We start from the raw sequence: 17,585 nt of genomic DNA, 5'->3' as shown, positions 1-17,585 counted from the left end.
AATCTTGATAGGAAATTTAAAGAATTGAAAGGAAAAAGGAAATGATAGGTTTCTTAACTAATGTGACTTAGATCATTTTACCATATCATAACACAACAGTACTACCTCAAATCCATTTTTGACTGGATTTAAAATCACTCCTGCTCATATAAATTTATTCTATTTATTTATGATATAGATACTAGTCAGGCTTATTTTTTCTAGGTAATCTGAAGTCAAGCTGTTTGGTGAAAATGACGGCTCATTTACGTGTTGAGATATGATTCATATGAGGATAATTCCTTTGAAAACACTGAGTAGGGAATGCCTTGAAAGTGCTGCTATCCTTACCAGTATACTTTCGTCACAACAAATTTCACTAATATGATATGAAAAACATACAAATGAATCATGACCAGTTGAAATTTATTGTTTTCCACTATGGTCCAATTTACTATGGCAAATAAAGATGAGGAAATACTCAGTTTCAGTTTGCAATAATAAAACTTCACATTAGGAAGATTGCATAAAAATAAGAGGCATTTTCTAGGAAGCAGGTTAAAGTGGAATGTTTAAAATGATGCTATAGTAGGTATAAGTAAATCCAGAAATATTAATTTGGAAGGAATTTGACTGGAGGTTGTAAAGGGTCATCAGAAAGAAGAAGAAGAAAAAAAAACTAGGGCAAACGGTGTCCTCCAGTTCTCACTTGCAAATCCCAGTGCAGGCAATGGAAGGTTTATGGAAATACCTGAAAAACACATTTGACCTAGTTCAAAAGTTCTATTAAATTAGTATTTTAATATATTGTCCTAGATAAGTCTTGTCTTTATGGCCGTTTTAACATTATTTCACCCAGGGTTCTTCATCATTTGCTTGAAAATTACAGAAAAGAGGAAAAGCTGACAAGGAACATTTGACTTCTCCTTTAATTTAAAAGATACTAAAAGATACTTTGTCTCCCTTGCCTTCCCACCCATGCAGAGAAAAGGTCCTTTGTAAAGAAATATATGAATCCTAGGTAAGCTTTGTGTTTTTTGATGCCCACAATATGGGAAGTACAGACAGATATAAAACGTATAGTTCTGATACTCACCTTGAGGGAATTTAGTCCCTGAAATGAAACTGTGTCTAGAACTGATGCATCTGATTTAACTTTTATTTGATAATACTGAGTGCATAAATGTTATCATAGCTGTTTCCTCAGGATACAAGGAAGTGCTAGGTAGCCTCTTATTTTCTGTGATTCAAATTTACAAAAACTTCTATTTTGGCCTGGTATTGCCCAAGATACACAGCAATGTACCCTGTCAGGGGTACCAGATTTAGTTTCTGGAAATGCAGGAGCAAAGCATCACTTAATGGCATTTTGGAGTTAGCTATAAAATAAATTTGGTTTCCTTAAAGAGATAGGCTTTGATAAGCACCTACCACTGGGTTTCAGACCTATCTTTGCAGGTAGGACCAAGAAGGCTTCCTGGAGACATCCATTAACTGAAAAGGGAGGCAGGTGAGACTTTCTCCACTCCAAACTACGTCTTATCCAGGAGGAATAATTTGGACTGTAGACTCTGGAGCCAGTCCAACCAAATTCACATCCCTGTTCTATCACTTACTCGCTTTGTGACTGTAAACTACGTCTTATCCAGGAGGAATAATTTGGACTATAGACTCTGGAGCCAGTCCAACCAAATTCACATCCCTGTTCTATCACTTACTCGCTTTGTGACTGTCCTAGCCACTCCAGCCGTGGCTGAAAGGCTCCAACGTGCAGCTCAGACTGTGGCTTCAGAAGGTGGAAGTCCCAAGCCTTGGCAGCTTTCACATGGTGTTGAGCCTGCAGGTGCACAGAAGTCAAGAACTGAGGTTCAGGAACCTCCGCCTAGATTTCAGAAGATGTATGGAAACGCCTGGATGCCCAGGCACAAGTTTGCTGCAAGGACGGGGCCCTCATGGAGAACCTCTGCTGGGGCAGTGCAGAAGGAAAATGTGGGGTCAGAGCCCCTACACAGAGTCTTTACTGGGGCACTGCCTAGGGGAGCTGTGAGAAGACTGCCACCATCCTCTAGACCCCAGAATGGTAGATCCACTGACAGTTTGCACTGTGCACCTGGAAAAGCCGTGGACACTCAATGTCAGCCCATGAAAGCAGCTGGGAGGAAGGATGTACCCTGCAAAGCCACAGGGATGCAGCTGCCCAAGACCGTGGGAACCCACCTCTTGCATCAGAGTGACCTGGATGTGAGACCTGGAGTCAAAAAAGATAATTTTGGAACTTTAAAATTTGACTGCCTCACTGGACTTCAGACTTGCATGGGCCCTGTAACCCCTTTGTTTTGGCCAATTTCTCCCATTTGAAATGGCTGTATTTACCCAATACCTGTACCCTCATTGTATTTAGTAAGTAACTAGCTTGCTTTTGATTTTACAGGCTCATGGGTAGAAGGGACTTGCCTTGTCTCAGATGAGACTTTGGATTGTGGACTTCTGGGTTAACGTTGAAATGAGTTAAGACTTTAGGGAACTGTTGGGAAAGCATGATTGCTTTTGAAATGTGAGGGCATGAAATTTGGAGGGACTGGGGTGGAATGATAAAATTTGGCTGTGATCCCATTCAAATCTCAACATTGAATTGTATCTCTCAGAATTCCCATGTGTTTTGGGAGAGACTCGGGGAGGTAATTGAATCATGGGGGCCAGTCTTTCCTGTGCTATTCTCGTGGTGGTGAATTAATTCTCATGAAACCTAATGGCTTTATCGGGGATTTCTGCTTTTACTTCTTCCTCGTTTTCTCTTGTCACCTCCATGTAAGAAGTACCTTTCACTTCCTGCCATGATTCTGAGGCCTCCCCAGCCATGTGGAAATTTAAGTCCAGTTAAACCCCTTTTTCTTTCCAGTCTCGAGTATGTCTTTATCTGCAGTGTGAAAATGGACTAATACAGTGACCTTATTTTGTTTTATCTCTCTGAGCTTCCAGTGTCTCATTTTTTTAAGAAATTGATATGACTACAGGGTTTTATGAGAATTTAAGAGTAAAAATATCTTGGGGCGGGGGGCTAGAGCATTGTGTTTTGAAGTTTAGCTCTCATTTTTATTTTATATGAAGCACCGTCACTCAGATTTGTCTCTTAATCCAGTTCTCCACCTCCTTCATTGAAATAATATAATAGAGGGTTGTAAAGGGGCCCTGAATGGGAGAAAGAATATGTGGAGGCAGAAGGAGATGCCACAAGATAAAAGCTGAGAGAGCTGCTTCAGTAAAAACTCTGTGAACTCTCCCATCTCGCCGTCTCTTGATAATAGCCTAATACTATTTGACAAAAGGTAAAGAAAGGCATTCTATTTACTCTGCAACACGACCCTTGGGGGGTTTCTGTGCATCATCAGGGTAGGGTCAAGCAGCATCCAACCATCCACAGCTGAAAAGGCATGGGGCCGGGGGGAGGCGGGGGTGCTTCCGAAGGCCAGGATGGGTGGGTTTGTGGGACTGGAGAAGAGGAATGAAACCAGATGCCACATTGCAACTCTTCTCTCTGGTCCCTGAGCCCTCCTGAGACACTCCCAGGGGTTGCTACGAAACATGATCAAGAGCTGTGGGTTCAGCCATTGACAGAAATGTATCAAATCACTAAGCATTTCTTGCTTATTACACATTGGGCATGGTGTTAGCAATGGTGATACAAAGATGATAAAGACGTGGCTGACCTCAAGTCCTTGTTTGGTTCAACCACGTGCCAAGACATTTTAATACCCTGTTAGGAATTCTCTGGCAGCCCAGGCCCAGGCAGCACAGACCCAGGCGTTAGCAAAGCAGGCAGGGATTTCAGATAGAGGGTGCCATCCACGATGAGAAAATGAACTTTTCGTTTCACATTTGCATTTTCCTTCCTTAACTAAGAGTCTCTGAAAATATTGATGGCACAAACGAACTAAATTCCTGCTTTAGAACCAAATGGATGAACTCATACGGTTTAAGCATTGAACTAGTCCTAATATCACCATTTCAGAAATGTCAGTATTAATCAGGACAAGAAATAGGGATCTCTTTTGCAAGAAGCGAGATTGCACTCCTTCCTTTCCTTGTATAGGGAAAGGGGACAAAATTCCCAGTGAAAGGCCTAGAGGCGGCGCACTCCGCCCAAGGGCGGCCCACGTGTCCGCCTACCCTGAACCGCGCCCTGTCACATCCCTATGAAGCGGGGTCTGCCAACGCTCGCGAGAACCCTTTCGGCTTCCACGTTTGCCACGTTCCAAAGGACCGGGACAGACTGCAAAGCCGAAAGCGGCTCTCGCTCACAGGCAGCTGCGTAGCGCCCGAACTGCCCTAAGTGAGCAAGGGCTGGGAGCGCTGCAGGGTACCGCCGCCTCGTAAGGGCCCTTGCGATTCTGTCCCAGGCGCCGTCACTCAGCCTTCCGGGGGCGGGGCGAGGCCGGGAAGGGGCGTGGCTGTCGGGAGGCGAGCCGCGCGCTCTCGCCCCGGGAGGCAGTCACAAGTTCGTACACGCGAGGGCGGGCGCGCGCAGCCGGCACGCGGGTGAAAAGTCCTCTGAGGTGCTGCGGGCGGTGCCGAGGCACAGGCTCTGCTGCAGGAGCAGCGGCCCAAACCAGCTCCAGCGCACGCCGCCGCCGCCAGCGACTCCCGTGTCGCGTGTGTCCCCCTGCGCACTGAGGAAGCCCACCAGCCCTCGCCAGCCCCCGCGGAGCGTGCGATGGCCCAGCGTAAGAATGCCAAGGGCAGCGGCAACAGCAGCAGCAGCGGCTCCGGCAGCGGTAGCACGAGTGCGGGCAGCAGCGGGGGCAGCAGCAGCCCCGGGGCCCGGAGAGGTCAGAGGCCCTGCGGGGCGGGGATCCGGGGCCGCGCCTCGGGGTAGAGAGCCGGGTGGCGCGGCGGGCGTTGCGGGTGCATCTCCCCAGATCCCACTGCACGCCACCTCCATCCCCCGCGACGCTCCTCCTTTAGGCGCGCAGGGCGGAGGCCGCACTCGGCGGGCCTGGCGGGCGGGCGAGGGGCCAGGCGGACTGGGGTCCGAGCCGTCGGGATGGTGGTCTCGGGGAGCCCCTTCCCAGCGGTTCCTTCACCTGCTGGGCGCAGCCGAGACAGAGGTTGCTGAGCGTGTCTCTTGGCTTTCCGTGGAATTGAAATGGGAGTAAGAAAACAATTTATCCTTTGCCTCGCATGTTTTGGGGAGTTGAAAATGAGCCAAAGTCAGGGAAAGTGAGTTCCTGCCTAACCAGCAGTGTTTCAGAGCAATTCAAAGGAGGTGCAAGTGGGGGCGCCTGGGGGCGGGGGGTGGGGGGGAGAAGTTGGGAGTCGTTTGAATGCTCTTGGAAATTATGTTAAATATTTTTGCTTGTATGTAGCTTTCTTAATATGCGTTGCAGTTACCTTTAAAATACCTTAGAATGTCATGAAATACTGAACGAGCGTCTCTATTTTTACCACTTTTACTTAAAATAAAATCGATTGGATATTCACCTTTCTCCTCGTTCATGTGCATATCCAGCAGAGAGAGAACAGATTTTTAAATCTGTTTCGTCTCATATTTCAGTGGTTCTCGGTTTCTTTTATACTTCCTTTGACTCATATTTAGGATATTGAAGCTGCAATACACATGTGTATGGAATGTGAGCTGTAAACTTCACTTGAAGTGATTTAGGCTCTTTGTTCGCTGAGATCTACAGATCATTAGTTCATAATATACCAAGAAAATGAATCAGATAGCTATAGTCAAAGAAGTATTTTCTTTATAGCACTTGTCACTATCTGAACTTGTCTTATTACTTTCATGAGTGTTGTCTTTGGCTCATTCTCTCCGTATCCCCAACTCCTAGAATGTTCCTGTCCCATAATAGGTGCTCAGTAAATACTTGAGTAGTGAATGAATGAATAAATTTTAATGGGGAAAGTAGTGCATTAAATCCATTGCACAAATTTACGTTATAAGGGCTAATATTTGTATTCTAAATGTAAAGATGTACACACAGTGCAAGCATATTAATTCACCTCCGACATAAGTAAAACTGTGTTCCTTTTTCACTTGTTCTTAAATGTCACTTACTTAAACCTGCAGAGGGATAGATTAATTGCCTCAGGGGACCGAGGCTACTCTTTTTAACATCCCTAAATGAGAAGAACCCATTGTGCCTCTTAGGGCACTAAGCAGAGAAAGCTGATTAACCAGACTTTGATGTTAGTTGTTTTCAAAAGGTTTCTGTAGCTATTTACTGGTGAACATATCTTCATTCCATTTCATTTTTGTGTTTATGAGTAGACGGCTGATTGCATCTGAGGAAGTCATTTTATATGGCCTCTTATTGGTGAGAACTAATATTGGGAAATGTGTGTCACGTTTCTATCCCTACTCCATAACTATTTGAAGCATTTTAAAAGGCAAGAGATAGGTTTAGGAAATGCAGTGACTTAAATTAACTTCTCCTGACTTTCATACTCAGGCATTTTAGAACAAACTCTGTCCATATTTGAGGATCTACAGCCTTTTAAGCATTTTACACATTGATTCTCTAATAGTCATGAAATAGACATAGTATGTAAAAGACTATGTAAAAGGAAGGAATGCCCGTGATGCAAAAACAAAAGTTGATATTGGAGCCCTGCATGTTACATAATGAGTATTATTTATTCGCATATCTGCAGGTTTTTTGTTGTTTTTTTCTTCCAGTAGATACTGAGTTCTGACCGTGTGCCAGATAGAAGGCACTAGGCATGGAAACCATTTCTTTCCATCATCCTAAACAGTTAAAGTGCAGTGTCATGTGTAGTAGGCTGTACTCAAAAGATAATGCTGGCTTTTCTTTTAATGCTATGTTTACTTGGTCATTAAGGTACGGACGTTGTGCAAACCATTCCCTTCTACTGGGAAAATCAAAGACTTTTTAGCAGTGGCATACTGTGAGACCCATGTAGTTTCCTGCACAAATCATACAGATGAGGTAATTAATGCCCAGAAAAGTTGTCGAGTTCATTGAAGGTTGTTTAGAAACTCAACTAATTACTGGAAGAACCAAGACTCAGAACCCAGGTTTTCTCTTATTCATTTTGCCATGCTACTTGCATTTTAGTTTCTCTAATATGTAATTCGAGTCAAACTAGATTATCAAGTTTTCTTCTGGCTGTTTCCATGAGTACTGCGCTTAATTATTGGAGAAAACTATACTTTTGTCCTATCACCAATTACATTTCCCTTGACAAAAATTGTATTTGAAATAATCTTTGAAATTTTAGTTTGAGAAGTATATGTGTTCAAATAGTACGTTTTTTGAGATGTCTTACATTGAGAATCAGAAGATAATGGCAATGGTCACATCAAACATTATTATTTCTTAAGTTTTTATGTGAAAGTATGGGGAAAAAAGAACCCAGTCATTTGAAACATGCATTTTAGGGAAAAGGTGATTATTATTATTTTTTTCTGGCCAAACTTTATCTTCGTGGTCATTTTACTGAAAAGTGATGTTTGGAAGCTGGAATTTGGGGAATTTATATCACATAGATTTTTAAAGCAAGTGTCTTTTTTATTTTCTTCAACTTAAACTGAAAAATGATAAAATGGGTTTCTACAGAGTTCAATTTTACTTTTTTTTCAGTTTTACTCTTTGTAATATAAAAGAAACATGAATAAATTGGACTTCTTACCTTTAATTTGCATGTAGAACTGGACTTGCATGACCAGTTGGGCCCAGGAGAAGCCTTTTTCACATTTATTGATTTGAAAATATTTTGGCAGAGAGGGAACATGATGTCCTTTTGGGCTTATTTTGTAGACACTGGTATGTGTGATGTTTTCTGTTTGTTTGTTTGTTTAGCTTTTCCCTTTTGAGTATCGCCCCTTACCTCCCAGTATCTCCTACCAGCTTTCCATCTCCCTGTTTATTTTGTCCTGCTACTCGGTCTCCTGCTACTACATTACCTTTTACCACTAGGTGTCACTGTAGAACACTTCCCCCTTAGTTTGAAGCTTCGGGTTATGTAATAGCAGTTTTTGATTATTATTATTATTATTATTATTTAATCAATCTGCAAATACTCAAAACTGTTGATAGATAAGCACTTAAAAACTCTTAGCTACTTTTTAACTCTCTCAAGGTCTCTTAGTAGATTGTGCAGCCTATTTATTTTGGTTTAATTAGAATGAAATACATTCATGTACTGCCTGTAAAACATTAACAGCTTCATTTGATGAGTATTTGTCATTTAGAAACACACTTCTGAGTTTAGCTTCTTTTTTTTCTTTCTACTTTGAGTGTCTCTTAGATTACTAAGTAACTGAGGGATACAATACACTGCTGATGGCATTGTGGAGCCCTTGAATGAAGAGGCCCTAGCAAAATTTTCTTTCTTTAGCCAAAGACCATCAGAACCAATTGCTTAATCCTCCGTTAGTCATTCTAAGATGAAAAGATAGGAAGACCATAATTCTTCCGCTGCAAGAACTATCAACTATTTTGTGTTCAGTTCAACAGCATTTTGTCCATCCTGACCAGATCGTATGAAACCAAGCACTAAATAATGTTCTGAGGGAGTTTATGAACACATTTTCCAGAGACCAGTTAACCTCTGGTGGCCTGTAGAAGTCAAAGTTCTATATCCTGGACTATATTTTAGTCTTACTTTAAAATAATATCTCATAAAGATTATTAGAAAATGAATGTATGACCTTTTCATTTTCAGCCAATTATCAACAGAGGAACTTGCATAAAGGCTCATAGGGTCTGTCCATCTTGTTGTTAGTTAATATCACATATTTAGCCGCTAGCTCTCTGGTTCCAATAGAAAAACACTTTTCTCCAGAAAGCTAATGCAGTTTGGGAGAAAGAATCTGATGACCTGGATCATATCTATGCAAGAACCAGAACCAAGAATTGCTAAAAATCTCGGTTCCCAGCCTCCTTAAATGTAAAGAATTATTATCTATTTTGTTTTCAGAGTTTTGATGTCACTAATACTGATTTCATATGCCTTTGTTTTTCTCAGTTGTTGCCATTAAAGTACGTCTAATAGTAGGGGTGAATGCAAAACTTTGGAGAATATAAAAGTGTAGATGTCATCCGACCATTGCGTGCTTTGACTTTTTTGATGATTTGTTCTTATTTATTTATTTGTATTTTCCGTAGAATCTTTGTGTTAAGTAAAATGTATATACTTGAGGTAGAGTTTATACTATGCTTTCAGGACTACTTGATACATTTCTCTCGGCTTCTGGAGGTGTAAGTATCCATTTGCACATCAACTTTCAAGTTGGTGATTTGCCCTTAATGGCTCAGAAATCTGTAACATTATTTTATCTTACCAAGGCTCAGGTGTATTTTAGTCTTTTGACGTAATTCCAGCCACTGTTTTAACATCATGAAAATATGCAACTTAGTTTGTGGCTTGAATATTTCTGCATCACCTCTAAATGGCTTGACTTCATTCTGTACCAAGGTACAAAAATGTTTTTCAAATGAACTTCTCTTAAATAAACCCTGTGTACATAGAACCTATCTACATCTCACCTAAACCTCTGGGGAAAAGCCTCAGCCATCTATCGGGAAATGTGGAGGTGCAAGGGCTGCTTGCTTCATAATCTGCTGCCAGTGTCGGCTCTGCACTGCACACGTGGGTTTGATGAGTTTCTCTGGTTCAGTCCTGCAGCTCTGGCCATTTTTATTAGAGGTATAAGGATTCGGGATGTTCTTTTCTTTCCTGTGTACCACTGTGGGAGTATAGTCTGGAGGCCAGTGCTTTAACTTTTTTATTACGCTTTTTTCTGGTACTGCTGGGAACTAAGATGGTATTTTCTTGTTAGTCATTATTTTTTAATTTTAGTATTTTATTCTCCCGATGTCAGGGATGCTTCAGGCTTTTGTTCTGCATTTGATCTTTGTTTTTCAGGGATTACCTTTCTTGGTTACCTTTGGCTAATGTGGTTATCTTTTATGGCAAATCACTGAATATAATTTAGTTCATATCAAATTGGCCACAGCTGAGGACAAATTTGGTCTAGATAACCTATTAGACTCAAAAGAAATGTTGAGCTCCCTTGGTGAATAACTTTTTTAAAAAAGAAAATCATCTTTTGAAGGATCTGGGCTATTCGGCCCCCTGTGAGATCCAGGTCGCTGGCCTAGTCATGTGACTGTCATCATCTGCCATAGATACTTTGTGTGCTCCAGAGTAGACAGCATTGGTGAATTGACTTATTTGAGGGGTAGGGGGCTGGAGGCTGGGGGTAGTTACTGTCCAGTTGTAGTAAGATTTCCAAGAGCGCCCACTATCTCTGTGCTTGGAGAAATGCCAGCACTTCTCTCTTACATGTGTGCCCACACGTTGAACCCAGTGACTCATCCTGCACTTAAGCCAGCAAGGATCAGTCTTAAATTTAAAGTAGGAGAATATCCTCTGATAATTTTATTTCACAACCAGCATTGTTGTAACTGCCTTTTCTCATATCTTACATAGCTTTGACAGCCATTTCTACCATTCCATAGTGCAGAGTCACTGTTATTTTGTTATTCCGTCCTGTCTGTAACTTCTTTTATTTATTATACTTCTACTATACAGTTTTTCTCCCTATCTTTCGCACACTGCTTTCAATGTCAATTTTCTTGGTGTACTGGAAAGACTCTTTTGGTCTTAGTTTCACTTGTAAATTTTATTTCACTTGTAAATTTTATTTAGGGCAGTTAATTTTTTAACTTACATAAATCTCAAAATCTGTGTTGTAAATATTTGTTGAAAGAATATCTAGCATTTAACTTTACTTCAGAATTTTAAGATTTTAATATATTAATAGACTTTTTCTGTTTTCTACTTTATGGTTCACACCTTTACACTTTATGTAAGACACATAACATAGATGTCATGAATTATTCTTGTATTTTCCTCTAAAAGATCTGAAACGTTGGTTTTTTACATTTAGATTTCTGAACTACCTGGTAGCATTTTATTGTATATTTTGTTGGTAGGGATCTAATTCAGTATTTTTTTTTAAAGGGCAAATAAAAATGTCCTATACTGTTAGTTGATTTGTCATCTTTTTACCCTAGTCTGCAGCAGCACCTCTTGTGCATGAATACGTCAGGCTGTATTTTGTTCCAGGCATGTAGAAGCAACACCAAACTAAGTTGCTCACTATAGCTTTGTAGTGAGTCCACGTATCTGATAGGGCGTGTCCTTCTATCCTGCCTTTTTCACTATTGTGTTTGCTGCTTTGGGACCTTTCCTCATCCATTTCTCTAGATTTTAGAATTTGCTTATCAAATACATTCATGAAAAATATTTGAGAATTTTTACTGGCATTGTATTGAATCTATAGAACAATTCGGGACAAATACAGATGTTTATAATACTGAATCTTCCTATGTACCTGGCTGACTGGCCGGTCTGCTTTCTCTTCTCTTCTCTTCTCTTCTCTTCTCTTCCCTTCCCTTTTTTCTTTTCTTTTCTTCTTCCTCGTTTTCTTTTTTTTTTTGACAAGGCCTCGCTCTTTCACCCAGGCTGGAGTGCTGTGACACCCTTGACTTCCCAGGCTGCAGTGATCCTCTGACCTTGGCCTCCCCGGTAGCTGGGACTACAAGTGTGCACCACCACGCCTGGCTAATTTTCATATTTCTTGTACAGATGGGGTTTTACCATGTTGGCCTGTCTGCTCTCAAACTCTGGGCTCAAGTGATCTGCTCATGTCGACTCCCAGAGTGCTGAGATTACAGGTGTGAGCCCTGCGCCTGGCCTATAATTTCTTATGTATTTAAGTCTGACAGTTTTTATGATCTTATTTGAAAGTCATATACGTCTTTTATTAGATTAAGTCTGGGTACTTTATATTTTAAAAAATATTTTCAATAGTATTTTTAAATTAACATTTTTAAATGAAACTTTAAAAATATGTATCCAAGTTGAAAGAGTTCTGTAATGAGTCCACCATGCTACAACAGTTAACATCTTGATAGATTTGCTTTGTCATATCTACCAGTCAATCTTATTCTTTCCTGCCTTTCTAAGTTGCAGATATTAGTATATTTCGCTTTTCTAAACATTTACGTGTGCCTGTAGCTAACTAGAGCTTAGTGTTTGTTTGTTTTTTTCCTGTGAGGTAAAATTTTCATATAGTGAATTGTACAAATTTTAGTGTCTGATCTGAGGAGTTTTTATATCCATTTCTACTTTTGTAAAACAACAACCTATTAGGATAGAGAATATTTTCATCACCCTGTGAGGTTTTCTCAAGCTCTTTTCTCGCCCCCACCTCTGCCATCAGAGGCAGCCATTGTACTACATTTTTTGATCATCAATTAGTGTTTTCAATTCTAGAACTTCCTTTTGCAAGTACTTTTTTTTGCAAAGTCTTCTTTCACTCAGCATAGTATTTTTGAGTTCATTTGTGTTGTATACACAGTCACTTGTTGCTTTTTATTGCCAAATCGTATTCCAGTGTCTGACTAGAGCACAGTTTTTTCAAAGCTTTTATTTTCGGTTCAGGGGTACATGTGCAGGTTTGTTATATGGGTAAATTGCATGTCACAGGGGTTTGGCGTACAGATAATTTTGTCACACAGGTAATAAGGTTAGTATCTGATGAGTAGTTTTTTCGATCTTTACTTTCCTCCTGCCCTCTACCCTCAAGTAGACTCCAGTGTCTGTTTTTCCCTTATTTGTGTGCATAGGTGGTCAATGTTTTGCTCCCACTTATTAGTATTAATAAGAACATGGCTCTCTGTTCCTGTGTTAGTTTGGTTAGGATAGTGACCCCCAGCTCCATTCATGTTGTATAGCATAGTTTTTTAACCCAATCTTTTATTGGTGGACACTTGGGCTATTCCTAGTTTTGGATTATTATGAGTAGAATTCTCTGAATAGTATAGAAGCCTTTTTTGACATATGTTTTTATTTCTCTTGAGCAGGAGAGGGATTACTGGGCTATAGGGTAGGTGTATGTTTAGTTTTATTAAGAAACTGTTAAACTCTTTTGCAGAGTAGTTGTACAATATATTTTATACTCCCACTGACAATGTGTGGAATTGGTTGTTCTACATATGTACCAACATTTGGTGGTGTCAGTCTTTTTAATTTTAGCCATTCTGGTGGGTGTACCGTGGCTTCTTACTGTAGTTTACATTTGCATTTCCCTGATGAATAATGATGTCAAGCACTTTTTCTTGTGCTTATTGGCTACACCCATTATCTTTAGTGAAGTTTCTCTTTTACTCATTTCTGATTTTATTGTTTTTTGTTGCTGAGCTGTAATTCTTCATGTATTCTGGATAGAAGTTCTTTTCAGATATATATAGCACATATTTCTCCCAGTCTGTAACTTACCTTTTTTTTTTTTATTTTTAATGTTGATTTTTTTTTCTGTTTTTGCTTTCCGTGTTCTAAGAAACCACACGTTCTCAAGTCTCAAAGCTATCCTCTTTTATTTTCTTCTAGAAGTTTGATAGTTTTAGTTTTTATGTTTGTCTATGAGCATTTTCACGTTAATGTTGAATTACATTTACATTTTTCTATATGGAATTTCAGTTCTAGCACCATGTATTAAAAAGACTTTGCTTTCATTATTGGATTCCTTTTGGAGCCTTTGTCAAAAAGCAAATGACAGTGTAAGTATAAATCTGTTCCTGAGCCCTTCTGTTTTTTGTTATCTATTTGTCCTTAGGCCTTTATTACAGAATCTTGATTACTCTAGCTGTAAAGTAAGTATTAAAATTAGGTAGTGTAGATCCTCCTACTTTGTTGCTCCTTTTAAAATAGCTCTAAATACTATAGATACTTTGTATATCTATATACATTTTAGAATCAGCTTGTCAATTTCCACAGAGTAAAGCATGCTAGGGTTTATGATTAGAATTGCATTGACTCTGTAGACCAACTTTGGGAGCATTAATCACACTGATATTGAACATTCTAATTTATGATAGTGGTATATTACTTAATTTGTTAGGTTTTTAGTTTCCTTCTGCCTTTTTCTGTAGATTTTGCTATGGAGATCTTTTTACACTTTTTTTGTTAAACATTTTTCTAAATATTTTGTATTTTTTGATGCTATTAGAAATGGTATTTTTAAAATTTCATTTTCCCATTATTTACTGCTAGTATATAGACACGGAACTGATACATGCACCTTATATCATGTAGCTTTGCTAAATTCATTTATTCTAGTAGGTTTTTTTTTTTAAGAAAATAGATTCTTTGGGATTTTCTATGTAAATATCATGATGCCCTTTAATAGAGACAGTCTTACTTCTTTTCCAGTCTTTTCTTGCCTTACTGCGCTAATTAGGATTTCCAGTATCGTGTTGAATACCAGTGATGAGAATAGACATTCTGGCTTTGTTCCTGATTTTAGTAGCAAAGTATTTGGTATTTTACCATTAAGTAAGTAAAATATTAACTCAGGGTGTTTTGTAGATGATTTTCATTGAACTGGGGGAATTTGTATTTCTAGGTTGAGAATTTTGTCAAATACTTTTTCTCACTCAAAGTCCCACTTGGTTGATTTGAATTGTCCTTTTTATATATTGCTTTATTTGCTAATATTTTGTCAACAATTTTGTGTCTGTGTTTATGTTAGATGTGGGTCTGTAATTTTCTTCCTTTTTTCCTCTCCTCCCCTCCCCTCCCCATGCTTTTCCTTCTCCCCTTACTTCCTTAGGAATTGTGATTAGTACTGAATATTTTCTCTGCACCTATTGATACTATATATTTGGTTTTTCTCCTTTCATATTTTAGGTGGTAAATTATAACAATAGATGCTCTAATTTAAAACCATCCTTACATTTCTGGGAAGAATCCAGCGTGGTGGTTTTATATATTTTCAGTATTATTGAATTAGTTAATAGATTCATGAGTAAAACTGACCCAACATTTTCTTTCCTGGTTTTGTTATCAAGGTTATATTCTAGCTGTATAAATGAATTTAGGAAGATTTCTTCTATTGCTGTTCTTTGACATAGTTTGTATAGAAGTAGTTATTTGGTAAAACTTATTCGAACCTTTTTTGTCATTTCACCCCCACACTGGGTGAGGTGTGGGTAGACATGAGGGGAAACTGCTTTGCTTTTTAAATGTTTTCAGGACGATTTAAAATTTCTGTTTCTTCTTCAGTCAGGTTAGATATGTTATATTTTCTGTTGGTAGGTACATTTGAGTAAGTTACATTTTTCTAAAACGTTTTCTGTCTTTGAAGTTTCAAACTTACTGGCAAAAAGTTATGTATGGTTTTAGCTGTGCTTCTTGTAAACAGAATATAGCTATTGTATGTCTATTATTACCGTGTAATAAAATTCCATTTAAAATTACTAAATACTAAGTTTCTATAAATTGTAGCTGTTTTAGATACTAAGAATGTTTTGCTGAGTTTATTAAAGTAAAAATTGTTTCTTTATAAAATACATGGGATATTCTAATATCTGTGAGAATGTAAGCCATTTAATACTGGTAATTTGTTTTAATTGACTTGATATGATGCTCATCTTCCTCCTTAAATGGTAATAACTAGCAATAGGTACATTGGTTTGTTAAAAATTGAACTTTCTTCATGACTAAAATATAATGCTTAGTTTCTTGAATCTTAAGATTTGTTTAATTATTTGGTGATTTCTAGCTGGTCAGTCTGTTTAGTTGTAATCAGTAAATATACCTGAAGGCCTAGGGAGCCTGGCATGTATCCAAACATAGCCCAGTGTTTCAATCACATATTTGCTTTGTGACATTATAGAGGTAGAACATTTTTAAAGTGAAATTAACATATGTGAAGGTGGAAAACTCTTAAGCCCCTTGTATCTATTTTATTGTTTTTTTCTAGAAGTAGCACACTATTTGTGTTAATAAGTACCCAAGCTGATTTTTAGAATTGTATTGTTATCAGTGAGACTTTTTTTTTTTTTTTTTTGAGATGGAGTTTCACTCTGTCGCCCAGGCTGGAGTGCAGTGGCCGGGTCTCAGCTCACTGCAAGCTCCGCCTCCCGGGTTTACGCCATTCTCCTGCCTCAGCCTCCCGAGTAGCTGGGACTACAGGCTCCCGCCACCTCGCCCGGCTAGTTTTCTGTATTTTTTAGTAGAGACGGGGTTTCACCGTGTTAGCCAGGATGGTCTCGATCTCCTGACCTCGTGATCCGCCCGTCTCGGCCTCCCAAAGTGCTGGGATTACAGGCTTGAGCCACCGCGCCCGGCCTGTGAGACTTTTAAGATGACTGAGTTGAGTAGGGTAGAGTAACATTGAGTTTCACATCTTCACCAACTTCAGTCAGTGTCGTACTGTTTATTTTTCAAATGTGGCAGAAGGATCCCTGCCATTTTGCAGAGAAACCAGAGGACATTCTTTAAGAGCTCCCTCATTTGTTACATGGTAGGTAGGGATTGACCTTTGAGTTGCATGACAATGGGGGCCTACTGAGATGAGGCTGGTTACAACCCCCTGGTGGGTAGACGGGATCTGAAGCCAGTGCAGTTGGGAATCTTGGAGAGGGATTGCTCCAGTATGGATGCAAAAGTGTCCAACAACTGAGTTTTGGGGATACATTTTGTCATAGTTTGGTAAAGCCTCTTTTCTTTCTTAACACTAAAGAGGAGACCCAGAAGGGTGGTGGCTGAGTGGAGATAAGCCAGCATCACAATTAGAACTTACTCATCTTGGCAGTCACAGCTATTAGGGACCTTTGGGTCCCCACCCACCTAAGGGAAAGGCGAAGACTGGGGCAGGAATGCTGAGCCTCTCAGAGGAACCCCCAGTGGACTGGGACACCATTTTCTCATACATCTTGAGCCATTACTTAACTTCTGAGAATTCTCCTTCTCCGTTCCTTCCTACAGTATGCACCTCTTGCTTTGGCTTTCTCATGTAAAGAAAAACAAAACAAAACCCACAAAAACCTCCTTTTACTCTGACTAGTCTACCCAGCCAGATATTACAACTGAGTAGTGTGGGTCCCTTTTTTTCTCTTCTTCCCTTCAGATGTTTCGGTCCAAAGTCAGCAGACACTACGTTAGTAGTAAATCCACTGAACTCTTCTTGTTCCTTTCCTTTATCTACTCCTTAAAGGATAGTCTTCCCAGGTTTTTTGCTTGGGCATCTTCTAATCCCATGCTGCATGCTCTTCATAACTTTAACTACAATCTACTGATGACTCCCAATTCTGTAGCACTGCTGAGCTACAGACTGAATAACATTAATGATAGAGAAGAAAACATAGCTACCACTGAGTGCTAGCTATTCATCGCACATTGTATATTTCTTTCTGCTTTAGTATTTTATTCTCACACTAATTATCTGAATTCTTTTTTTTTTTTTTTTGGTAGATGAAGAACTAGTAGGTTAATTTGTCAAAGATCATGGAGGTATAAAAATTGAAGCTGGAGTTTAGGTCCCAATTCTGAATCTAAGGTTACTTTAGTTGAATATTTTAGATTCTCATTAGTTGTTACTTAAATTACTCATAACTGGTTTTATTTCATCCTTCTGTCACAGTCATCTTTATAAAGTGGAAATTGGATCCTGTCCACTTCCTTATTTGAAAACCTCAAGTAATGTCCTCAGAGTACTCAAGATGTAGTTCAGATGCCTAAGTATAGAGGAGGCTCTTCATGATCCCCTCTTACACTCTCTGCCT

The 17,585-nt window shown here is 39.4% G+C and overlaps 1 protein-coding gene across 7 annotated transcripts in view; it reads left to right on the top strand.

Annotated features, from left to right (window-relative positions):
* Window positions 1-4,194: 4,194 nt before the first annotated feature.
* ASPH (aspartate beta-hydroxylase) overlaps window positions 4,195-17,585 on the top strand; it is a 220,819-nt gene continuing 207,428 nt past the window's right edge. For 6 of the 7 annotated variants that reach the window (XM_033203414.1, XM_033203413.1, XM_033203412.1 and 3 more), the window contains exon 1: window positions 4,195-4,805. In XM_033203414.1, the coding sequence (XP_033059305.1) occupies window positions 4,691-4,805 (115 nt within the window). In that variant the 5' untranslated portion in view covers window positions 4,195-4,690. Of the gene's footprint in view, window positions 4,806-4,912; window positions 5,129-17,585 lie in introns of those variants that run through there. The other variant, XM_033203418.1, reaches the window with a different exon arrangement.

Source organism: Trachypithecus francoisi, unplaced genomic scaffold (assembly GCF_009764315.1).
Source record: "Trachypithecus francoisi isolate TF-2019V2 unplaced genomic scaffold, Tfra_2.0 Lachesis_group7, whole genome shotgun sequence".
NCBI lineage: Eukaryota > Metazoa > Chordata > Mammalia > Primates > Cercopithecidae > Trachypithecus > Trachypithecus francoisi.
Note: the sequence above shows the minus strand (reverse complement) of the source record. Positions and strands in the feature narration are given on the sequence as shown.